Source organism: Verticillium alfalfae, genomic scaffold, assembly GCF_000150825.1.
Source record: "Verticillium alfalfae VaMs.102 supercont1.3 genomic scaffold, whole genome shotgun sequence".
NCBI classification, from domain to species: Eukaryota; Fungi; Ascomycota; class Sordariomycetes; order Glomerellales; family Plectosphaerellaceae; genus Verticillium; species Verticillium alfalfae.
In genome coordinates, this window is record NW_003315036.1 from 139960 (window position 1) to 161117 (window position 21158).

Consider the following 21158-nt stretch of genomic DNA (forward strand, 5'->3'; position numbering starts at 1 on the left):
GATTGTTGGCCTAAGTGTGCCTAGGCGACTTCATTTGATAGCGGATACTGACAGAGATGGCCGATCGTCCCCACTACTATCTCGGGCACGAAGATAGGGATGGCCCAACCAGTCTCGGGAGACCGCACTCAAAGTGGCTATCAGGGGTATGCGGCGTTTTCAAGCCTTCCTTCTGACATTTAGGTTGAAAAGCTGAATCCCGTATAATTCTTTTTTCATGTTTTACGAACCGATCCTCCGCCCACCCGTTGACTATGTCGAGTTCTTGACTAGCTTAGAGCGTTGGCTGTGCTTCTCTTACTGGCAGGGTGTTAGACAAAGAGCAAGCCTTGATAATATGTTGAGGGCATCCCTATTTGTATGCCGCCTACTTTTGCTATTGTAGATTGCGCAGTGTTCACCGCAGCTAGAAGGATATGGGCGCCATAAAAATATCTTGCCCAGTCGACGTTGACTTTGATGTAATGGTTTTGGGCCATTGCCCCGCCCCCACCTCTGAACGCAAATGATGTCATCCAGATAGTGCGAACAACTCGGCACGAGGCACATTCTCACCTCGTCACCCGACGACTTGTCAATTCGCCTACATCGTCTGAATCAGATTACCAGTGAAGGGGGCCAAATCCGGACCAAATTTGCAAACAAGATGGCATCTACCAAGTTCTCCTTAGATACCAAGGCCAAGGTCAGTGCTCTTTACAGACCAGTCCGACCATACCCCTCACCCAGCTGCTGTCAATTACTGGGTTACGCATCGGCTGTCTATGTGACACACTAGGTTGCATCACTCGCGGGAGTGCTTGTATCACGCATGCTTGGTCCTTTGGTTAATACTCTCCCAGCTCTTAAATGGTGCTATGATCCCGCAAATTCAACTGGGCCTCTACATGATGTCTGGCAGAGAGACCACATCTTCCGTCAAATGGGCTCTCACCGCCGGCTATCGCGGATTTGACTGCGCTCAAATGTATCACAACGAGTCTGAGGCTGGGAAAGCTATTCATGATTTTCTTGCCAGCAGCGAGAACACACATGCCTTGACTCGTGAGGACGTATTCTATACCTCCAAGTTGGCAAGCAACGGAACGTCATATGATGCAGTCCGCAAATCGATCAAAGGCTCGGTCAAAGCATCTGGACTCGGCTACATCGACCTTTTTCTACTTCACAGTCCTTATGGCGGGAAGGAAGCTCGGCTCACGAGCTGGAAGGCAATCGAGGATGCGATTGATGACGGTGAGATCAAGCTAGGCGGCGTCAGCAACTACGGCTCCAAGCATGTCAGTCTTGTTGAGATTCATTCGCCCGACTCTCAAGGCTAACCGCGCTATGTAGATCGAAGAGCTGATGGCATCGAAGCCCCGTATCCAGCCAGTCATTAATCAAATCGAGGTCCACCCCTTTAACACGCAAATTTCCATCAGGGAGACCTGCTCCAAATACAATATCACCATCGAAGCTTACGCGCCACTGGCACGCGCAATGCGGATGGAACATCCCAAGATTATCCAGCTCTCCACAAAGTATTCGTGTAGCCCGGCCCAGTTGCTTGTCAGGTAGGCTTTTGATTGCCGAACAGTTCTTTATGATGCACGTCGTCACATGCCATGCGCTAACAAGACGCTCCAGGTGGTCTTTGCAGCACGATATGGTCACGCTGCCGAAGAGCTCTCGCAAAGAGCGTCTTATTGAAAACGCCAACGTAAATGGGTTCGAGATATCGGATAACGACATGGCGGCCATGAACGCCCTGGACGAAAATCTTGTAACTGACTGGTAAGTGGCAGCATGTTTTCAAATCTGAAGAGCAGCCATGAATGGCGGTCTAACGTGCTACAGGGATCCTACAGATGCTCCGTGAAAATGCTGGCAGCGGCTGAAATCACACGAGTTCGGTCATACATGAATTAGTGTAGATGTATGGAGTTCAGGATGATACACAGAGGCCTGGTCGAGACTTATGCGTGGTCGTAGAATCTTTGCATCGTCGTTACAATTTAGCATACTACGGGTATTCGATCTTCGTGCTCATCGTGCCTCATCAAATCGTTGCAATGTTGAGATCTGCCACGATTAGCAACTGGGACCGCGGCAGTTTGTCCCGTGATTGATTTTATAACCAATCAAGGCGGATTTCAAAGCCTTCGCACGCGTCGGAGCTCTGTATATAGTCGGCCTACAGAGTGCGGACCTCAGAGCTTGCGGATCTGACAAGCCTTGGGATTCCGCTATGGTCATCTCAATGCAGAGTTCAATCATGCACGTTAGAATTCGAAAATGAACACACTTGAGGAAGTATTAGAGGGCACTGAAGTGCACGAAATTCGCCTCTCATATCTCTGGGTGAGGTATTGATACAACACATAAAAGCAATATCGAGTGTTATCGAAATGGCTACCATAGCTAGGTTAAATAGATAGATCACTTCGTTTTAGTGAGCCCCTATTGAATCAGCTTCGAAAGCACATGATGGATAAAGTAGTGATTGGACGCGGTTGGCCATGATCTGTGTGAGGCATCATGTGAGACTTGCTCAATGCTAAGCAATGGGACACAATGGTGGAACTGATCTGCACAGATCAAGCTGAGGCCGTGTAATGAAGAAGACCTCTTGACCTGGCAACAGTGTGTGTTTCGGTCAAGAAAGGTGCAGTAATTGTTTGCACTTACTTTCTCCAAAGAAAAGCCAGAGAATGGCCCATATTAGTAGGATCAGCGTTCATGAAAGGCAAAGCGGCCACTTATCTTAGTTCCATGGCACTTTCGAGGTAACGATTACGGTTGGCCCTAGAAGAGCTTAGTGGCAGCCCTCACACGATCAGTGTGATCCCGCGCGCCCACGATACCTTTCTGAACCATGATCAAGTATGCAGTGGGTCTCCTTCCAAGCTTGCGTGAACGCCATTGTGTCTGCTACATGGCTCTTGCTGCCACCCAGTGGTAAAAGGAGGCAAGCCATTGTTGTGTGTCAAATATCTCCGTCATTATGGTTGGCCTGGTTCGGCTTGTAAGATTGTTGCCGAAAAATAGCCTCGAACGGGGGAATCCCCGCCAAGCTTTTCTTTCCATAGTAGGTTGCGAGCGCCCCCCTCACCGAGTCGTCGAGGTGGCTGGACAGAAGCAAGCATTGCAGGTGGAAGTCGAGTTTCACTACTAAGAGGCTGATTTAAAGTTTGCCTAGGTTTAAATAGGGTATCCAGGTAAAGCCCCTGACTGGCTCTAGATTCACTTCCACAGTGAAATAAGTCAATGATCGTGCTCAAATAATTTCTCGTCATTGCAGAATTCAGCCTGCCGAGGGGTTTAGGGCAGTTCAGCTTGCGCCTGGTCATGCTTGAGTGTTTGCGGCCATGCATCTTCTTCATCCTTTGTATGTAGACCCCCCATAAAACGGCCGACCCTATGTCGCCTGATGAAGTTTTCACAGAACCCTCAAAGCGGCTGTTTGAGCCCGTACCTTCTTGTTACGAAACAACAAACTTAAGATTTCCAAATCAGGCAACTTGAGAAAAGAAGAAAATCAGGTATGGCAAATTCTATTCCAGAAATCATTCAGCAAGGGGAGCATTGCACGGGACTGTTGCTCCATAGCTCGCGAACGTCTTTCATCCCACTTCAATCCAGCATCCAACCGACCGTTACAGTTAAGTTAGTTAATGCATAATTTCAAAGTTACTACATCAAAAATTGGGGGACATCGTGACTGGAAATCATATCGTATCTGGAAGAGGTGACTGTGGATCATTGTTCTGTCTTCGTGCTCCATAGACAACACTCATGATCCCTGCTGGTTGCTAGTGGTGTCAATCTGAGCTCGGATGATATGCGACTCTTTGACTTCACCAAGTTGCAAGGCTGCAGTCATCTCCGCCAAGCCAAAAGAAAATCGCGATTTCGCTCAAAAAGACTCTGAACAAAGTTGTGAAAAAGAAATGCCTCGCTCATCTCGTTGTTCTTCTGGGACCCGAATATTTGGGATCCCAGGCTGGGCCCCGGTTGATCTTAAATGTAGGTGCCGGTGGTGCCGGCATGGAAGGTTGTGATCTTTGGGCACGAGACTGCCGAGTTGGCCTTCGGGGGGGCGGAGGAGGTACATAACGTTGGCGCCTTGGCACCGTCGTATGGGTATCGGAACTTTCTGTCGTATCGTCATAATAGTATTCATGAGGAGGGCGACGGCGGCGGCGTTGCTGACGATTGTACGTCATACAGAAGCAGATCACCAGCGCTATGGCGACGACTGCTACGATGCCTCCTAGGATGCCACCAATTTCGGCGCTCGATAGCGAGTTGTCGTAGTTGGGGGCCGGCATGGTGTCTGTAGGTGGTCCGACAGTATCGTCGTCGGAGTCAACTCCGAGCGTGAAGAGTGAAACAAATGTCGCCGTTGACAAACGTATTGTCTGCGTAAGGACACGTTCTTGTCGAGCAGCAATTGTGGCTGTCGCTACTTCGTACGTAGTCACAGAAACTGCATCTGTAGATATCATCTGCGTGAATGACATGAGAATAGGACGTTTCTTGCGATGTTTCTACTGAAACATCGAGTGCTTACACAAGGCTGGGCATCGTGAGAAAAAGATGTGTTGGTAAGTGGGCTAGAAGGCTTATTATTGGAACCAAGGACTGAGCAGCAAATCCCGCGCCATGTAATGGACCTCTTATCAAAGGCCTACAATCTGGGCACCCAGTCAATCATTCTCAAGAGGTCACGATGGTGTATGTACACCACCCTAGATGGGGCCCGGGCCGAGACCTGGCATGCAGATTTGGTCCAATCCAGGCGACAGGAGGTACACCCAGTTGAAGCACTTGCAGTTGGCTCACGCTGGTGATGCATCCAAGGAGTACCATTTCGGCGACTCTTTGCTCCGCTCGGTGATCAGATTCGTCGGGTCTCATCCTGTCGCAAGCCTGGTGGTCTGAAAACTGGGATGTCACCAACATGCGCTTTGTTCGACGGTAAATGGCGTAATGGACGCCACCGAACAAGTTTGCACAAGAGGTTGAAACAAAACATCTACGAATGGCAACCAGAGGTAGATGTACCATGGGCTGGTTGCACAACTAATCCTCTTGGCTTCAATTGTGCGTACGCAATTATGTGCCTTCACACAGATGATAAGGCTCTTATTTCCCAAGAATGGTCGTTGCACCAGCCTCAGAGTACCTATCAGAGTTAAGGTGCCTCGGGGCGGTGCGGGGCTATGGGGTATGTACGAGGTCATCAAGCTGGAAAACACCCCTGATCTCCGTATTCCTCTGCCGCCCTTCACGCCTCCTGATGGCCTGGGGACCTGGGAACCATTGCTGTTTGGAGGGGCCTATTATAGGCGAGCAAGATAAGCGGCACGTTGTGCGGCTGAACACGCCACGCTCTTCGACCCTGTCGTTTCTGCCAGTGGAATTGGTCGAGTGTCTCATTTGCAAGGCTACGGGTTTCAGTAGTGCATGGAAGGCCCTGAATTCCTGTCTCGTGCCTTGTTCAGGTACTCGTTAGTGGTCCCGATTTCAGCTCGTATGCACACAAGATCACGAATCGCCCTCGGCAAAGGTGCATATATTCCGCCGAGCGCCATGAACCTGTGCTCACACTCTCGTACATCGACTCCTGATCGCCTGGTTGCAGGGAAATAGCTTATCATAATGTCCGACGACAGCGAATTCTCTTATCCCGACTACGCGTCGAAATACGCTCTCCCTGATGACCGTGATGAGCCCCTCGCAATCCGGCTCATCCAAATCCAACCGCGCATTGGCGACAGCCATCCTACCGAGAACAGGATTGTCTTGAGGATGCGGGTGGTGAGTCTGGATGCGTCGCAACTGGTCTCTGGTGAGAGTCCAATACCAACTGGAAGGCCTTCTGTGCGCTTTGACGAGGAGATGAATCTGGATCGACCACAGGAGATTTTTGGCATTGCAAGATGCTCAATACCTCGTCCGCAGGGTCAACAAACACCCGCAACGAAGCATCGAGGAAGAATGAGTCGGTTCATCACCAAGTTGAAACCTAAGCCGGGCACAGCCAAGCAGGATACCACATTAGTTCCCCTCAGTGAGATTCCGGACGGAGAGCCGAAAGTGCGCAACAGGTTCACCTGGGGAAACTATGTTGCTATGTCTTACTCTTGGGGCAAGAAAGAGGACTGGGAATTCACAGAAAAGGAGAGGGAAGAGGCTGCTCGCAAGGAGGAGGAGGAAAACGAGAAAAAGCGATTGGACCCTACATACAAGCCCGCGGTGACCGACGAAGACGACGACGCGGGGACTTACACGGACGGCGACGTACACGAAGTCATTCTGGACGGCAAGCGGGTCAGAGTGCGTTACAATCTATGGGCTGCTTTGCTGGCGTTCCGTGAGATGGCGCCATTCAAAGAAGGCATCTGGTTATGGAACGATGCTTTGTGCATCAATCAGCAATACGAGACCGAGGCTGGACTCAAAGACCAGGCGAGGCAGCTCCCTCTCATGTCGGTCATATACCGCCAAGCGGGCAACATCATCATCCATGCCGGCGGCGGATATCATCACGACGAGGACACGCCATGGGTTCTTGAATACCTCCAAGAAGTTGGCGTCAACTATCGCACAGAATACTACGAAGCTCTCGATCATGCCGAGCCTACAATTGCGCATTCCCACAGATTTCAGGCAGAATTAGAGCTGAAGAAAGCGGCCCGCGCATGGGTGGAAGGGGCACAAGACGACATGCGGAAAGCAGCGCGGCAGGGGGATACCGATTATGCCATGGTTTCGCTCTACGACTTCTTCGACCGCCCGTACTGGCGGCGACTGTGGATCATTCAGGAACTGGCAATGGCACACAGCAGCGCGCCCATTCTCTGCGGAGATATCGTGACTCAGTGGCGCTATGTCCGGGACGGAGCGCTGCTGCTATCCATGATGGCCGATGCGGTACGCGACTCTATGCAGCGAGCACTGGCAGCGAGTGGCCGGTCTACAAAACGCGAACCTTCTTTCGAGCACGTCGCTGCCATCGCCGAACTCGCCATGTTCGGCAACCGTAAGGAGATACCGCACACCGATAAGCTGTTGCTCATGCTTCAACCCGGGGTCATGGATGTCCAGAGCCACTCATCTCATCCAATGCTTACGGCGACGGGCGTCCGGATGCCTCTCATGAACAACTTCCCAGGCTCTCCCATCCACCAATCTCTCACCCTTGCTGCGGATGCTCATTGTGGCTTTGATAAGGATAGAGTGCTTGGACTCCTCGCACTGCCTGCCCTCGAGAAGCTTCCACTACAGAATAACGCGGAGTTTTCCCGTCTCTCTGCGACGGATATTTATCTCCAATACGCCAAAGCTTGCATCAAAGCCGACCATTCACTCGATATATTCTCTTTGATTGATGGTGGAAGCTCTGCACCCGATAAAGGAAGGACTGTGCCGTCATGGTGTCCACGTTTCCATGTCAAGTCCAAAATCGGGCGCATCGAAGGAAAGTGGCATGCCCAACCTTCTCGTCCAAAGTACAAACCAGGTGATTTCGAGTCGTTCGAGTTTGAGACGAACATGGCACCGAAGTTTGAGGGTGATGACATGATCTGCCCAGGCTGGGTCATCGACACTGTCGATGGCCTCGGGGCCCTGAACGAATCGGACATGTCTTACTTGGTCCCAGGTCCTCTGTTCAAAGGGGGTTTTGTCGCGCCGCGTTTTTGCCCCGATTGGAAAACCGCCCAGGAAGGGCAAACTCCCTATCATCCTTCTAGGTACGCTGGATCGGAGTCTAATCCGCAGTCGATTCCTAACCAGATATGGTCCACACTTGTCGGGGGAACGGGCACGCACGGCAAGGTGGCACCAGCGAGTTTCAGCTGTTTACTCGACTCTTTTCCTGGTCAGTCAATAATCTATGATGTCAGATATACATTCTCATTGCTGACCTTTCTGCTTCAGAAACTTTGCACCGTGATGATAGCTTCCTGTACAAGAGAAACTGGGACTTCATCCAAGCCAACCGTGAACTCCCCATCGCCGGCAAGCCACTCTCATCCTACTTTACCTTTCAGCCTGTCCAGCAATCCCATCTCAATAGGCTCAACCGCTCCGATGAGCACTCGTACCACAAGATTGCGGAAGCTCACCGGGCCATGGAAGCGCGCACCAGGTTACGCCGGCTGATGACAACGTCGAACCGAGCCCTTATGGGTCTTGTGCCAGCCTCGACTCAGCAAGGAGATGTGGTAATCATCTTATACTATCACAGCCGACCTTTGATTGCTACTGTAGTCATACCGGACGGTGCTCCCGAAGACACTGACGATATTGTTTTCAAACTCAAAGGCGAAGCATTCATTCCTGGTGTCATGAACGGGGAGCTGGCTGACTCGGGAGAACTGGATACACTACCTTTAAACAACTTAACGTTCAATTAGACAGTCTTCTCGCGAGATTACCAGCTGTGGAATAACCGGATATGAATCTGTGATATCTGGTAGAGATTCTTCCTGCTACTCCTATCTTCGATCAGACTGTAAAGAGTGTCTAAGTAACTCAAGGTCATGATGCGTACATACCTACGCGGTCCAGAGCATCGAAGTTGAGATTTGGGCAACCTCCATAAGACCAGTCTGTCAACTGGGTAAACTTGCGTACGATAGAAAATTCCGATTGATCGATTTGGTTCATCTACACTCCCTCGGATTGACTGGCACTGAGAGCACTACGGATTACAACAATGAGAATCAGCGGGCACTAATTGATCGATCTTTCATAGCCGCAAAAGAACATCCTTTCTTTATCTTATTTCCATATACCTACATTCTCTGAACCGGGAGCATATAAGCAGCGCCCATACAGTGAGACGCGATGACGGAAAATGTGAAGTTAGCGGCGTTTGGTGAACTCTGCTGCGGCACGTTTGCGCATCACAGGGGCCTGTACTCCAGCGTACTTGGTGCAGAATTCAGGGCTGTAAAGCACGTTCATGACAGCATCAGACATCGTCTGCATTTCAGGCACTGCTGTGTGCGTATCTGGGACGACATTGGCAGCCTGGCTTCCATCAGAGATGGCCACTCGCGCATGCTTGTCGTTGAGCAACTCCTGGCAAAGACGCTTGAAAGCGTTCATTACGCGGCCCTCGCGGCAGTCAGTGCAAGACAGCGGCTTGCCGCCACCTTCTGCAATTGTCAGGGGGAAATGAGACAGTTCAACCATCGATGCAGGCACGCGGAGGCCGACGGTCCATGACTTGTCCTGCGGACAGTTGGGATGACAGCCTCGCTTCTTGCCGAGTTGAATCCTGCAGAAGGGACATTCACGACTGCGGCCTCGTGGGCTGCCACGTGCGCCGTCTCGATTTTTGAGGACGCGGTACAAGCAATCTTTGCAAAGTATGTGTCCGCAACTCAAAACACGCATGTCATCCGATGCATCGTAGCAGATGGGACACTGAAGGTGAAGGTCCCGGATGGCGGCTTCATCAGTCAGGAGAGGTCGCAGATCTGGCCAGAAAGCGGCCGACTGACCTTCGTTTCTCTGATTGATACCACTATTACCTTCATCGTTGCTTACAGCGTCAATGCCTGCAGGATTAGCAACGCGGTTGCGGGGAGGTTCAGAATGCGTGTTACTGTTGTTGCGGCTTCCAGCATTGCTAAGGGGAGCTTGAGCCACTGAAGGAGTATGGTCAATTTGGCCGCCACGAGAGTAAGCATCGTAGTACCTCGGTGCATGATCAATCTCGGTTATGTCGGAATCATCGTCGTCGGCGTCATTTTCGTGCATCCAGAGTGGCGCCTGCCCATGTGATAGGTTACCTATGCTGTGAGCAGTCCCAGGTTGCATAAAAGTATATTCGACGGGTCGCCTTCCATCGTCATCGAGAACGATGTAGTTGTCATCGTCACTTACCTGGGTAGTACCAAAATCTCGGATATGATCCTGGCGGAAGGGCGAGACTGAGTTCGCCCTATTGGAGTCCCGTATCGATAGCCCAAGTGCCCCAGCATGAGATCTGGACCTGGCGTTCAATTGTGCGGATGAGGGCATGTCGGGGTAACTGTTGCCAGGATTCGAGCTGACAGTACTCAACAGATGGGGGCTCGATGCGCTCGATGCATCACGACCGCTTCCAGGACTGTCAGAGGAAACAATGCTGCGAGAATTGCCAAGCGCCAGGCTTGGAGCTACGTTCCTGCTGCGCGACGGGCCTCCAGGATGGTTGGGGGCGAAGGACTCGTTCGTCGATGCGATCGACTGCACGTCGTCTGGAAGTCCGTCGAAGTTCCATGCAGAATTGGTGATTTCGTTGTTGCTGCCGAAAGAGTTCATTTTGGTGATACTTATGCTTCTTTTCTGAAGAATGGGGACGGATGTGGTCTGCTTGCTTGATTGCCTTGTGATGAAGTATCAAATTTTGCTGATGCCAGCAGGAATCGAGAGTGAGCAGCAACAGGGTCACCTTTTGTAGAGCCGCACCATCAGGCCTGCGTGTTTGTCAATACGGTTGCCTCGGGGCAGCCGCCTTGTCTGTAGCATTTGGTTTGGCTTTGTCCCTATGTTGGCGAGTCGGTCGACGATGATCTCGGACAACGATAGTCGAACCTGGATGGGTAAAGAAACAAGAGTATTGAGCCCGCAGTGTGCCTCACATAATAGCCTCTATCCCCGGCCTCTTAGCCGGGCTGAGAGGTTTTGGAGAAGGTTTGCCTTACGGCGCTGGGAGTGCTGAGGACGCCAAGGGCTTTAGGGTGTCGTACAAGAGCCATTGTCTTGATTTCAACGCGTGGCACAGGCTTGGTCAACGTAGTCTGACCCTGAATTCGTCAGCCCTGCAGCGCTCTCTTACGGCTTCAGGCTCAAAAAGGACGCCTAAGAATGCCTAGAAATATGAAGACCCGCCACATCACCCCACCATCGTCATTGTCCCCAGCCTAAACCTCTCGCCGAGAATCCTAGCAATGGTCCCACCGGCTAAGGAATCGGAGCATTAGGTTATGAAAATGAGGAATAAAGCGGGACAGAGACCTGTCAATGAGTGCATGGAAGACGACTCTGAGGAACCCGCTGCAGGAACAGGTCCGTCGTGACGTCAATGAGAACTCTTCCCGAGGCGAAGGACACAATGGAGAGGAAGGGGAGAGACATCCATCGCCATGACGAAGACAATTTTTCGCCTTGGCGCTCTGGACGAACTTCTTATGTTTCGTGCACCCTCGCTATGAACGCGTCACCTGGCCTTGAACCGGTTGCGGTATAAGAGTATACTTAGGTAGCTTGCAAAGGTCAACAAGTCAGTCCCGCCCGCTTCGGAACCTACTTAATACAGTTCATCATTGTCACCCAATATCAACCGCTTGTCAAAATAGCTTGCTCAATTGTACCATCAGGCCCAGCATGGTTCTCACCTACAAGCCCAGTCACGAGACGCCCAGCAATGATATTGTAAAGCTCATGGTCCTCGAGACCGACGAGCCTCACGCCGACACAATTGAATCGCGCGGTTCCTTTGGCGAGATTCTTTTCCACCACATGTTTAAAGCTGGTCAGGCGCACCACCCTCCACTCGGAATTGAAGTCGATTATCAGCATGTTGTGACAGAAAAGGGGGGCGTCTTGCCCACCTTCGATGACATGGCGAGATTTGACGGGCTCCTAATCACTGGCAGTGTGTACGACGCCCATGGCGATGACCAGTGGATCCTCGACCTCCTCTCCCTGTTAAAGGGTAAGAAAACATCTCTTTCCATTTGCATGAGCTTCGAGTATTGAAACCATCTCACAGAATTATGGACAAAGCGGCTCGACTTTCACTTCACTGGTGTCTGCTTCGGTCATCAGCTCCTCGCTCGCCTGTTAGGCGCCGAGGTCGGTCCCGCGCCCTCAGGCGACTGGGAACTCGGGCACTGCAAGATTGACCTCACCAAGACGGGCAAGCGTCTCTTCCGCGTTCACGACGACGAGATTCACCTGCATCAGATGCACCAAGACCAGGTCAAGTCGCCGCCTACCGTGGAGTCAGCCGAGGGTCTCCTGCCAGAGGACTCACAGATCACGGTCTGGGGCTCCTCCCCCCATACAGCTGTCCAGGGCCTCTACATCCCCAATCGTCTGTTCACGTCGCAGGCTCACCTTGCCTTTGACGACCATATGGTCAAGCGCCAGATTCAGATGAGGGTGGACATGGGATCCATCCAAGACCTGGATCATGCGGACCGTGCGGCGGAAACGGGTCACCTTGAGCACGACGGCGATGCTATCGCCGCGGCCATCCTGCGACTCTTTCACTTTGACGATGACGGCATGGACTACGGAAACTAGAGCGTTCAAGAGAGGTCCAGAAGAGAGCAAGGGAAGGCAAAGAGTATTCTATCAGTTTCCCCAATGATGAATAATGACCTATGAGCAACCACCTCCGAGGCCAAGACAGGCGACAGCCAAATTGTGCACCACCACTTTCCACTGTTGACAGCCAATGTGCATTGAATAAGGCCCGAGAAACACTGTCTCTTCGTCAATGCCGGACCCTGCCCCAAACCTCGGCCTGTAACACGACACACCAAGCATCCGGATCCTCCGTCCACACATTGAGTGCCTCAACTGTCCGGTCGATCTCCTCATCCGAAATGCCGACTCTCTTCCAGCTCTCATAATAGGGATCGCTACGACTCAAGCGTGCGCCATAACCTGCCCCGAAGGCCCGCCTCCCCTCTTCTCCCGAGTGCACCGTCGTGCCGGCGCCCACGTTGATTTCGTTGGGCTTGAATCCAAGCTGACGAAACAGCGCCGGCATCTCGCCGCCGGGGAACCACCCATCCTTCTGTCCCGCCCGCAACACCTTGTTCATGTTACCGGTGAGAAGCTCATTGAGGCTGCTAGCGCGCGGGTAGAAAAGCATCTCGGCCACCTGGCGCGTGGCGACCAATCCCCCGGGCCTGGTCACGCGCCGCATCTCTTTCAACGCCGCCGTCCTCATTTCGGCAGTCGCCAGATGGGGGAACACCTGGGAGCTGAACACGACGCTGAAATTGTCGCCGAGAAACGGCAGTCCCTCGAGAAGATTGGCCCTCTGAAAGAAGATGTTACTCAAGCCCGCTGGAACGGACGACCTTGCCGTCGCAAGTACTTCGTCCGATATGTCAATGCCGACGACCTCGCCCTGTGGCACGATGGTCGCGAAACCTGTTGTTATCGTACCGGGGCCGCATCCTACATCAAGGATTCTGTCCGCAGGATCAATGAGGGGCAGCACAAAGGCAGCATCTGAGTAGATTGTCCGCGCGGCATGGCTACTGGTCGTGGCTCTGGAGTAGCCTTGTGTGTAGTTGGTTGACATTGCGGACTGCAATCTAAAGATGACCATCAAAAAATTGTGTTGAGTTATCAGGAGCTAGAGCGCCGGTCAGTTTGCCGGCATGAGTAGAGGACCATCTCGAGTGATTGATGACGTTGAGGGGCGTGACGGGCCCGCGATACGGAACTGCAGGCCGCTTCACCCGCTAATAGAACACCGACAACACGGCTTGCGGGGTCGGTTCCACGTACGTTAGAAAGTCCTTCACGTTTGAGAGTCACATGACGGAGCAAATCCTGACAGAAGCAACACGGTCTCCCAGATGCCACTGGCACTGCTTTTTACACATCGACCTTTGATAGACCATCGATTTGAAGACATGGACATTGGCCCGGTTCGTAACGTCAGGAGGAAAAGGTAGCGCTGCCGTCAATCCACGATGAATCATGGATCTCTCACGAAGACGCCGTGCAGGGTGCACGGAAATGTCGCAGAAAGAAGGCAAAGGTAATCGTCCAGATAGCTACCCAGGAAGCAACTAGACCCCATAAATACCAGCTAACCCGGCTGGTAGTGTGATGAGCAGAAGCCAGTGTGCTCGCGATGCTCCAAATTCCCCAGGCTTTGCGTGTACGATCTGAGCATAGTCAGAAAGCAGTTCACGGCTCCTAAACCCATCATCCTCGCAGACGCGCCGCCCACAGACGTCCAAAGCAGGACGCAGCGAGCCTCGCCGGCGGCGGCGGCTTCAACGTCAGGCCTATTGACGTACCGACCGGCGGCGTTCCCTATGCTGCGCACCGATCGGCACCGCTTCCACTTTGACCACTTCATCGCCCACACGGTCAATATTTACTTCCCCCTCCAGCCGGCCACGACCCTCGAGTTCGTCATCCCCGTGGCGGAGACGCACGACTACATGCTCGGCGCTCTCCTCGTCGCAAGCTACAGCCACTACTACCGCCTCGCGGGCAACGAAATCTCGCGTACCTCCTCTATAACGGCGACCGTCGAAACGCTGGCAGGTCTCCGAAGCGCCATGACAAAGGGCGGCGAAAGCGTGGCCTTCCTCCCGACAGCGCTCCTCTTAGCGACGACGTGTCTCTGCGCCGGCGACACGGAAACGTATCGCAAGCACCTCGACGGCGCTATCCTCATCGTACGACAAGACGGGCGGCGACACAGGTCCAACCCGCTGTGGGCGTTTAGTCTCAGGTGGCTTGTCCACCTGCTCCTGATGAACAGAGTCTCTGGGCAGCCCCTGACGCACCAGCAAGAGACCTACGGACTGGACTGGGGCCTGCTGCTCCAGAGCATGCCTGCCTCGAGCCACGTCGACGAATCCACCGGTCTCTCGTACCATCTCGTCTCGATCCTGAACGAAGTCTGCGACCTGTCCGAGATGGACCTCCCAGTGCCGGCGCAACCCTCATCCCCTTCAGCCTGTCCGCTGACCGAAACGGCGGCAACCTGTCCCTTCGTATCCATGTCAGCTGCCGATGCCCCTTCCTCTCTGGAAACGCGTCTAGCAGGCGTCCGATCCAGCGCGCTTCCGGCCGTCCAGGCCACCACCGTCCAGGCGCAGACAGAACTGCGCAGCACGCACGCTCTGTTTGCAGACGCGACCCTTCTAGGCCTCTACCGCCGCGTGCACGCCCTCCCCAAGCATCACCCCAAAGTCCAGTCGACGGTCGACCGCATGATCTCCTCCCTCTGCGCTATGGAAAAACATTCCCAGGCGAATATTCCGCTCCTCTGGCCCTTGCTCGCAGCAGGGTGTGAGGCCGCGACGGACGAGCAACGACTCTTCCTCGCTGACAGGATGACGGCCATGGGCTCGCACGGGCTGGGGAATTGTCTCATCGTGCTGAGATTTATGCAAAGGTACTGGGCTGAGGGGGGAGACTCCAAGTGGAATGAATTTGCCAGAGAGATAGGCGTGGATCTGGTGCTCTTTTGACCAAGGTTGTCAATTTCTGAAGTATGGCCTATCTACTTCATATCCGCTTCGAGATCGCGAGCCCGAGAGTTCATCATGCAGCATCTCGAGGCGAGCATGCCTGTTTACCCCTGCAGCTTTCGTTACGTTGACACTAAAACTATTCAGAATGTGAGGGATCAACGGAAAGCTATTCCAAGTCATACCATTGTCATTGCAGTTCGTCAAACATAGCGTTATCACAGATCGCAGTCGTCATGAGGCCCAATCGCCAACCCTTCCAGCTCCTTGGTCAGCACCTCGAGCGGGCGAAAGGTTGTCTTGAAGCACCGGGGCTGACTCCCAATCTTAACGATCCGCACAGGCACGCTCTTTTCCTCGGGCGGCACGTCCCTGCCCTCGGCGAGGGCGCGCTCTTTCTCCATCTGCGCCACACTCTTGACCTCATCAAAGTCGCCCATGACTCCAGTCTTTTCTTCGTTCCATATCTCAAAGTACGGATAGCCGTGACGGGCATACTCTTCGCCATTGACGGGAGTGGTGGGCGCTGGCAAGCCGGTGACGGCAGAGTAAGACGCCACATCGAGAATTTGCAAGTTCAGCATGACGGACGCCGAAGAATCCCATGAGTCGGCGGGATATGCGTCTGGGTTAATGGTCTGGGTAATGAGGCCACCTGCGGCGATTCCCATCTCCTTCACGGCAGCCTTGGGTTGGGCCTTGGACTGGGGCGAAGGTTTGGGCTGAGCGGGTTCGTGTCGCACGCTCCTGAGTACGCTCATGGGAGCTGGTGGTGGTGGCGGTGGCGGCCCGCCTCCGAAAAGCATGGCGGAGCCTTCAGCAGCACCAAAGGACAAGTTCTCACTAGAGTCATACTGCATGTCTGCCATGAAAGCGTGAGCGGCACCGGGAGGGGAAAGAGCGGCACTGAAACCTGAGACCAACAGTTAGTAAGGAGGAATGAGAGAAATAGTAGCATAACAAGTGACGACTGTGCGAAATGACATGTCCCTTAGGATGGACTCAGTGAGTAGAATGGAACAGAACACAGATGTGACTTGAGTGTTCGGCAAAACTGGATTGAAGTGACCTACTTTGGAAGGGTGCTGTCCTGGCGACAGGGAAATCCCGGCGCGCTGGAGGTGGCCGATTTTTCACAGACAAAGTTGAAAAGTTGGGCGGGAAGTAGACATCGCCAAGCTTGACGTCGTTGTCGAAACTAATGGAGGCGTGGCGAGATCCAAAAGCCGAGGCGCCACTTTCGTTGTGGTCAGAGAGGACTTGGTCGTTCAGCGCAATGTCAAACTCATCGCGGATGATCTTTTTGACGTCTTCCCACGTGCTCTCGGCGGTAATGCCGCGGTCGGCTAGCTTGAAGATGCGTGTGACGACCCGTTGCTCGCGGTCCTCGTAGCGAACGTCGAACTGGGTAGGGGTGTTGCGCTTGGCGGGGATTATTTCGATCTGAATGCCGCCGACCTTTTCCTCGCCGGTCACCTGGGCTTCAACGGCAAAACCGGAGCCCTTGGGCTGGGCGACAAACTGACGAATCTTGCCGTCCTCGGAGACGATGCCATCGAGCCAGGGCTGCCCAGGGACAACCATGTAGTCCTGGATCTGTTTCGAGGCGCGCAACATGCGAGCGCGCTTCTGGCGGGTCTTATCGTTTTCTGTCATTGGGAAGCCCGAGACGGCATTGACACCCCCGACGTAGATCTTGATGGCAAAAGGGTGGCTGGCGTGGAAGGCAATCCACATGGCCTCGCGCTGGTACATGGGGAAGAAAAGCCCGCCCTTCTGCACCATGTTGTCAGGGAGGTTGCGTGCGTAGTCGCGAACGCGGTAGAGCGGGAATTGGCCGCAGGATGGCGGTAGTGCATTGATATCCTGGTTGTCCGGAACGCGGATAGTGCGGTTGAGGGTCAGGGTCAAGGCATCCTTGGTGTTTCCGTGCGCGACGGTGATCGAGCCAGGGCGGCTATAACCGTGGTCATGGTCAAGGCTGGGCAAGCTGACGGTGAGCTTTCTATTGTCTGGTAGTGTCTCGGTGGTATTCTCTACAGCATTGGATTCGGGGAGGACGTCGACAATGTCGTCCCCTGGTGGTGGAACGGCGATGATGACCATGGTGAATGGTTTGGCCTGGGGCGGGGCTGTCGCTGGCGATAGATTGTATGTACGTTTGCACGTCGGGTCAAGTGAAAAGATGAAGTGATGACAGGAGTAGAGAGGTAGTTTGAGGCACGAGGAAATTTGTCCCGTCTTTTATATATGTGTGGCAAACGAACCGCTTGGCCGCGTGAATGAAGCAGCAGAAAGGGGTATGAAACCTGGGGATGGCAGAACGGAATGCCGCCTGGGAGTCTAAGGCTTTCTCATGTGAGGCAGCCGGGTGAGTCAAGGCAGCCAAGAAGGCTTGCTCTAAGGACTAAAAGAGCAAGCGTAGCTTCCTCATGTGCTCAGGCAGGTGTGTCCTGATGTCGCAAAGATGGGCAGGAAGTGCCGTGTGTCGTGGGCAGGACGCAACGACCAAGCTTCGTACCTTGCAGCTCGCTTTGGCAGTTGCGACGGAGGCTGAAGGACAACGTTGGCTGCCTCAACTGGCGTGACGCCACACGGTATGCCATTGGCCGTAATCAATCGGGGTAAAGCTGCCTGGAGACTTTGGATGGCTTTTGATTGGCGTCAGAAGCAGCTGGACTTCAGGCACCAAATTGCGAGATGCCTATCCTTCTCTCATGCTCCGTCGTCGTCACTCCTCTTCTTTTCCTCCTCTACGTCGTCGCGTTTCGGTTGCTAACATGACAAATCAAATGGTTGATTCGAATTCGACTGCCTACAGGAAATCCATTTGACGCATGGCGTTACTGGTGCACATGGCATCAATCGGCCCCACCAGCTCGCTCACCTGGGTGGCTCGAGCATACAGTCGCTATAGCGCACTCGTCATCTGAGATTGCTCTCTACCGAGGCCCACGGAATCTCTATACAAAACAAATATTCTCGGTGCAAACATCTCCTAAGTAAACCCGCAAGTATCAAGACTGGACCTCTGCGCTTAGCCGGAGCCCGCTATAACTTTAGATGCTGTAAAGGCGAGCATCACCAGAGCCATGGGACCACTCAACTGCAACAACAACGCCCAGCACATCCCTCAACGTTGCAGCCCATCTGCTGCTACTTGGCCCGACGAACATGGTCTGCGATGGACGTCTGGCGCTTTTTGTCTCCCTTGGCACCCTTGGCACCCCTGGACGCGTGCTGTTCGGCACTGCCCTCCGTCGCAGCATGCTTGGCAGGCGTGATCTTGTCTGCCTCCTTTTTTGCCCTCTTCTTTGGTGGCTCGCTTTCTTGGTCGTGGCCATGATCAGCGTGCTCGCCATCGTCGCTTTCGAACATGTCCATCATTTCGCCATTGTCATCATCGAACATGTCCCTCCACGTCCCGTCCGCCACCTGATCGTCCGCCCCGTGCAGTGCGACCCCGTATGCCTTCTTCATTGCGGCCAAGCACGCTGTTCGTCGCTCGTTGAAGTCAAACATGGGCTTCGGATATGTGCCCTCCTCCCTATCGTCGAGGCCATTGCACCAAGCTTGACCCCGCTTTCTTAAGATCAGGCTTCGGCGCCTTCCACGGCTCGTAAATGTACTTGGCGTCCAGGTCTTTCAGCTCCGGCACCCATCGTCGCACAAACAGGCCCTCCTTGTCCCATTTCTGCCCGAAGGACACTGGGCTATAACATCGGAAGTATTGGGAAAAGAAGGCAGCGCAGCTCAACCACTGCCAGTTTCCTGCGTTGCACGCCGGCTCATGATCGATGAGCCACTCCTCAAACACCTCGCACCCGCGCTCCCAGTCAATGTAGCATCCGCCCCGCGTCAAGAAACACGCCACCGAATGCCGGCCGAGATGGTGAATCCAGCCCTCCTCCGCCAGCTGTCGCATTAGAGCATCGATCCACGGGAATCCCGTCTGTCCAGCCTTCCACCGGCGGAACCACAGGTCCGCCTCTTCAGAGTCAACATGATACTGCCCCGTGATGAGTCCAGTCTCGGTGTTCACCTTGCTCGGCAGATGCCAAGGAATGAATCGACAGTACGCATTGCCCCTGGTCTGCTCAAATTTGTAACCCAGCGCTGCCTGTGCAGCAAAGTACATGTCGCGGAACAGCAGCTGGCCCGTCAGGCTCTCCGGCGGACCTGATGCCCCCTTGCCAAATGCCTTGACAGCATCTACAGCTTGCCAGTAGAACTCCCTGACAGACAATGAGCCGAAGTGCATGTGCGGAGACAAGAGCGTTGTCGACTGCGGCTCAAATGCCGCAGGGCTCGTCTGCGGCTTGCGGAACGTGGCCGCATACTTGACGTCCTTCATGACCTCTTTCAGAGTCTCCAGTGCTCTCGACTCGCCCCCTCGGTGCGGGGTGGTGGCGCTCGGGAAACCCAGCTCTTCCATTGTTTCGATGCCAAAGTCGCCATTGGGCCCAGCTATGCTCGCGTAGCCTTGGTCTCCAGCCTCAACAGTCCTCTGCGCGGCGTTAAAGTCCGGCGTAGTGTCCGGTCTCTCCTGCTCGAAGTCGACGGGCATCTCTCCCGGATCCGGCAGTTTCGTGGGCGCCGCCACGGGTCGCGGGATGTCGCCGACCCGAGAGCCGGCCTTCTGCAGCTGTGACATGCTCATTGTTGGCTTGCCTCCGTTCGCTCTGACGATATCGTCGCTGTCCCACAACGTCCTACCGCTACGCATGATGACCTCGACACCGGCCTCCCGCGCCGCCGCCACGACGACGCCATCCCTCTCACGACCGTACGAATCCGTGTCCTTCTCGAAGACAAGGTGCGTGACCTTCCAGGCTTTGAAAAGCTTGGGGAACAGCGTCTGTGGACCCTCGCGCAGTACAAAGAGCTTCGACTTGGGATTCAGCTTGGTGATTGAAGCTGAGAGGTCATTTTGACAGTCCAGTCTGCACTGGTCAGCCGCGAGCACTGAGGAAACCGACGCCCCGATCATAATGAGAACAGTGGCATCAACCAGCCAGATGTCAGACTTACAGATACTGCCACCGGTTCAGGCCGCCGCGTGCGCGGTACACGTAGTGCGGATCCCAGGTGAACACAGGCCACAGCACCGCCGGCTCGAGCTCCAGCGCCGCCGTCAAGGCAGGTGAATCGTGCAACCGCAAATCGGTGCGGAACCAGTAAATGACTCGAGCCCCGGTCATGCTTCACTGGGCAGCGAAGTCGAAATCTTTGTCGTGATGTGTGTCTCGCCTGTTTTCCCCCAGCTGCGGTGACTCTCGACGCTCCACGGTGAGCGTTATCAAGGCAAGGATGGCGTGCTCGTCTGATCTCGTATATGTCGGTATTTGACTACCGCAGTCTCGATCGTGAAGTCGTTGTCGAGCGCTGTCATGGGTGATCTGGATCGGCCAGAATAAGTTAGGGTCATGAGAAACACAACGCGCGCGCGCACGGCATTTCTGTCTGTAAAGTCTAGAACCCGTCCACATGCGTCTCACGCCATTGGAGACCCCTCCTCCTAGTCCTAGCCATACCTCCTCGCAGCCGAAAAGCGTCGGCGCCGCACACCCGCTTCCTCAAAACATGTGCCCCGGCGAGCCTGCAAAGTCAATGACATCAACAGCCTACCCCCTTCTAGTCCCACCCACATAGCCTCCCCCCAATCCAATCAGGCCGCCAGGTGCCGATACCGTGCATCTGCATAGCAGAAAGGCAGCAAGCATACCGATCAGAGCAGGGGCATTATCTACCTATCTAGCACCCCCTGCCGAACTTTCTTTTCAATCCAAGATGCAGTCGACCCTTGTTTCTTTCAGCCCATCCAGCATATCGTTTGTTTCCTTTTTCATGAGTTGTTTCCAGTGTGCGCTGCTGCAACTGCACCGCTTCGCTGGCGTCACTCGTCTCTGGACCACTCGCTCACCACCA

The 21158-nt window shown here is 54.0% G+C and overlaps 9 protein-coding genes across 9 annotated transcripts; 4 read left to right on the plus strand and 5 right to left on the minus strand.

Moving 5' to 3' along the window:
• Nucleotides 1–558: 558 nt before the first annotated feature.
• VDBG_02559 (aldo-keto reductase family 1 member E1) lies at nucleotides 559–2026 on the plus strand (the record flags this gene model as incomplete). The annotated part of the gene is made up of 5 exons (XM_003006374.1): nucleotides 559–685; nucleotides 843–1280; nucleotides 1336–1556; nucleotides 1630–1776; nucleotides 1840–2026. 5 exons carry the CDS (start codon nucleotides 647–649, stop codon nucleotides 1859–1861), a joined length of 867 nt encoding a protein of 288 aa, XP_003006420.1.
• Nucleotides 2027–3732: 1706 nt separating this feature from the next.
• Nucleotides 3733–4567, minus strand: VDBG_02560 (predicted protein; the record flags this gene model as incomplete). Its single annotated transcript, XM_003006375.1, has 1 exon — nucleotides 3733–4567. One exon carries the CDS (start codon nucleotides 4488–4490, stop codon nucleotides 3942–3944), a length of 549 nt encoding a protein of 182 aa, XP_003006421.1.
• A 1079-nt stretch (nucleotides 4568–5646) lies between these two features.
• VDBG_02561 (conserved hypothetical protein) lies at nucleotides 5647–8408 on the plus strand (the record flags this gene model as incomplete). Its single annotated transcript, XM_003006376.1, has 4 exons — nucleotides 5647–5805; nucleotides 5950–7599; nucleotides 7652–7742; nucleotides 7930–8408. 4 exons carry the CDS (start codon nucleotides 5647–5649, stop codon nucleotides 8406–8408), a joined length of 2379 nt encoding a protein of 792 aa, XP_003006422.1.
• Nucleotides 8409–8859: 451 nt separating this feature from the next.
• VDBG_02562 (predicted protein) lies at nucleotides 8860–10308 on the minus strand (the record flags this gene model as incomplete). Its single annotated transcript, XM_003006377.1, has 2 exons — nucleotides 8860–9774; nucleotides 9889–10308. The coding sequence occupies 2 exons, from the start codon at nucleotides 10306–10308 to the stop codon at nucleotides 8860–8862; spliced, it is 1335 nt and encodes a 444-aa protein (XP_003006423.1).
• Nucleotides 10309–11373: 1065 nt separating this feature from the next.
• VDBG_02563 (GMP synthase) lies at nucleotides 11374–12297 on the plus strand (the record flags this gene model as incomplete). The annotated part of the gene is made up of 2 exons (XM_003006378.1): nucleotides 11374–11704; nucleotides 11762–12297. 2 exons carry the CDS (start codon nucleotides 11374–11376, stop codon nucleotides 12295–12297), a joined length of 867 nt encoding a protein of 288 aa, XP_003006424.1.
• A 193-nt stretch (nucleotides 12298–12490) lies between these two features.
• VDBG_02564 (methyltransferase) lies at nucleotides 12491–13339 on the minus strand (the record flags this gene model as incomplete). The annotated part of the gene is made up of 1 exon (XM_003006379.1): nucleotides 12491–13339. The coding sequence occupies one exon, from the start codon at nucleotides 13337–13339 to the stop codon at nucleotides 12491–12493; it is 849 nt and encodes a 282-aa protein (XP_003006425.1).
• Nucleotides 13340–14060: 721 nt separating this feature from the next.
• On the plus strand, nucleotides 14061–15190 carry VDBG_02565 (conserved hypothetical protein; the record flags this gene model as incomplete). The annotated part of the gene is made up of 2 exons (XM_003006380.1): nucleotides 14061–15048; nucleotides 15168–15190. The coding sequence occupies 2 exons, from the start codon at nucleotides 14061–14063 to the stop codon at nucleotides 15188–15190; spliced, it is 1011 nt and encodes a 336-aa protein (XP_003006426.1).
• Nucleotides 15191–15448: 258 nt separating this feature from the next.
• On the minus strand, nucleotides 15449–17336 carry VDBG_02566 (integral membrane protein; the record flags this gene model as incomplete). Its single annotated transcript, XM_003006381.1, has 2 exons — nucleotides 15449–16143; nucleotides 16304–17336. 2 exons carry the CDS (start codon nucleotides 17334–17336, stop codon nucleotides 15449–15451), a joined length of 1728 nt encoding a protein of 575 aa, XP_003006427.1.
• A 1050-nt stretch (nucleotides 17337–18386) lies between these two features.
• Nucleotides 18387–20431, minus strand: VDBG_02567 (cryptochrome-1; the record flags this gene model as incomplete). Its single annotated transcript, XM_003006382.1, has 3 exons — nucleotides 18387–18828; nucleotides 18905–20173; nucleotides 20262–20431. The coding sequence occupies 3 exons, from the start codon at nucleotides 20429–20431 to the stop codon at nucleotides 18387–18389; spliced, it is 1881 nt and encodes a 626-aa protein (XP_003006428.1).
• Nucleotides 20432–21158: the final 727 nt, after the last annotated feature.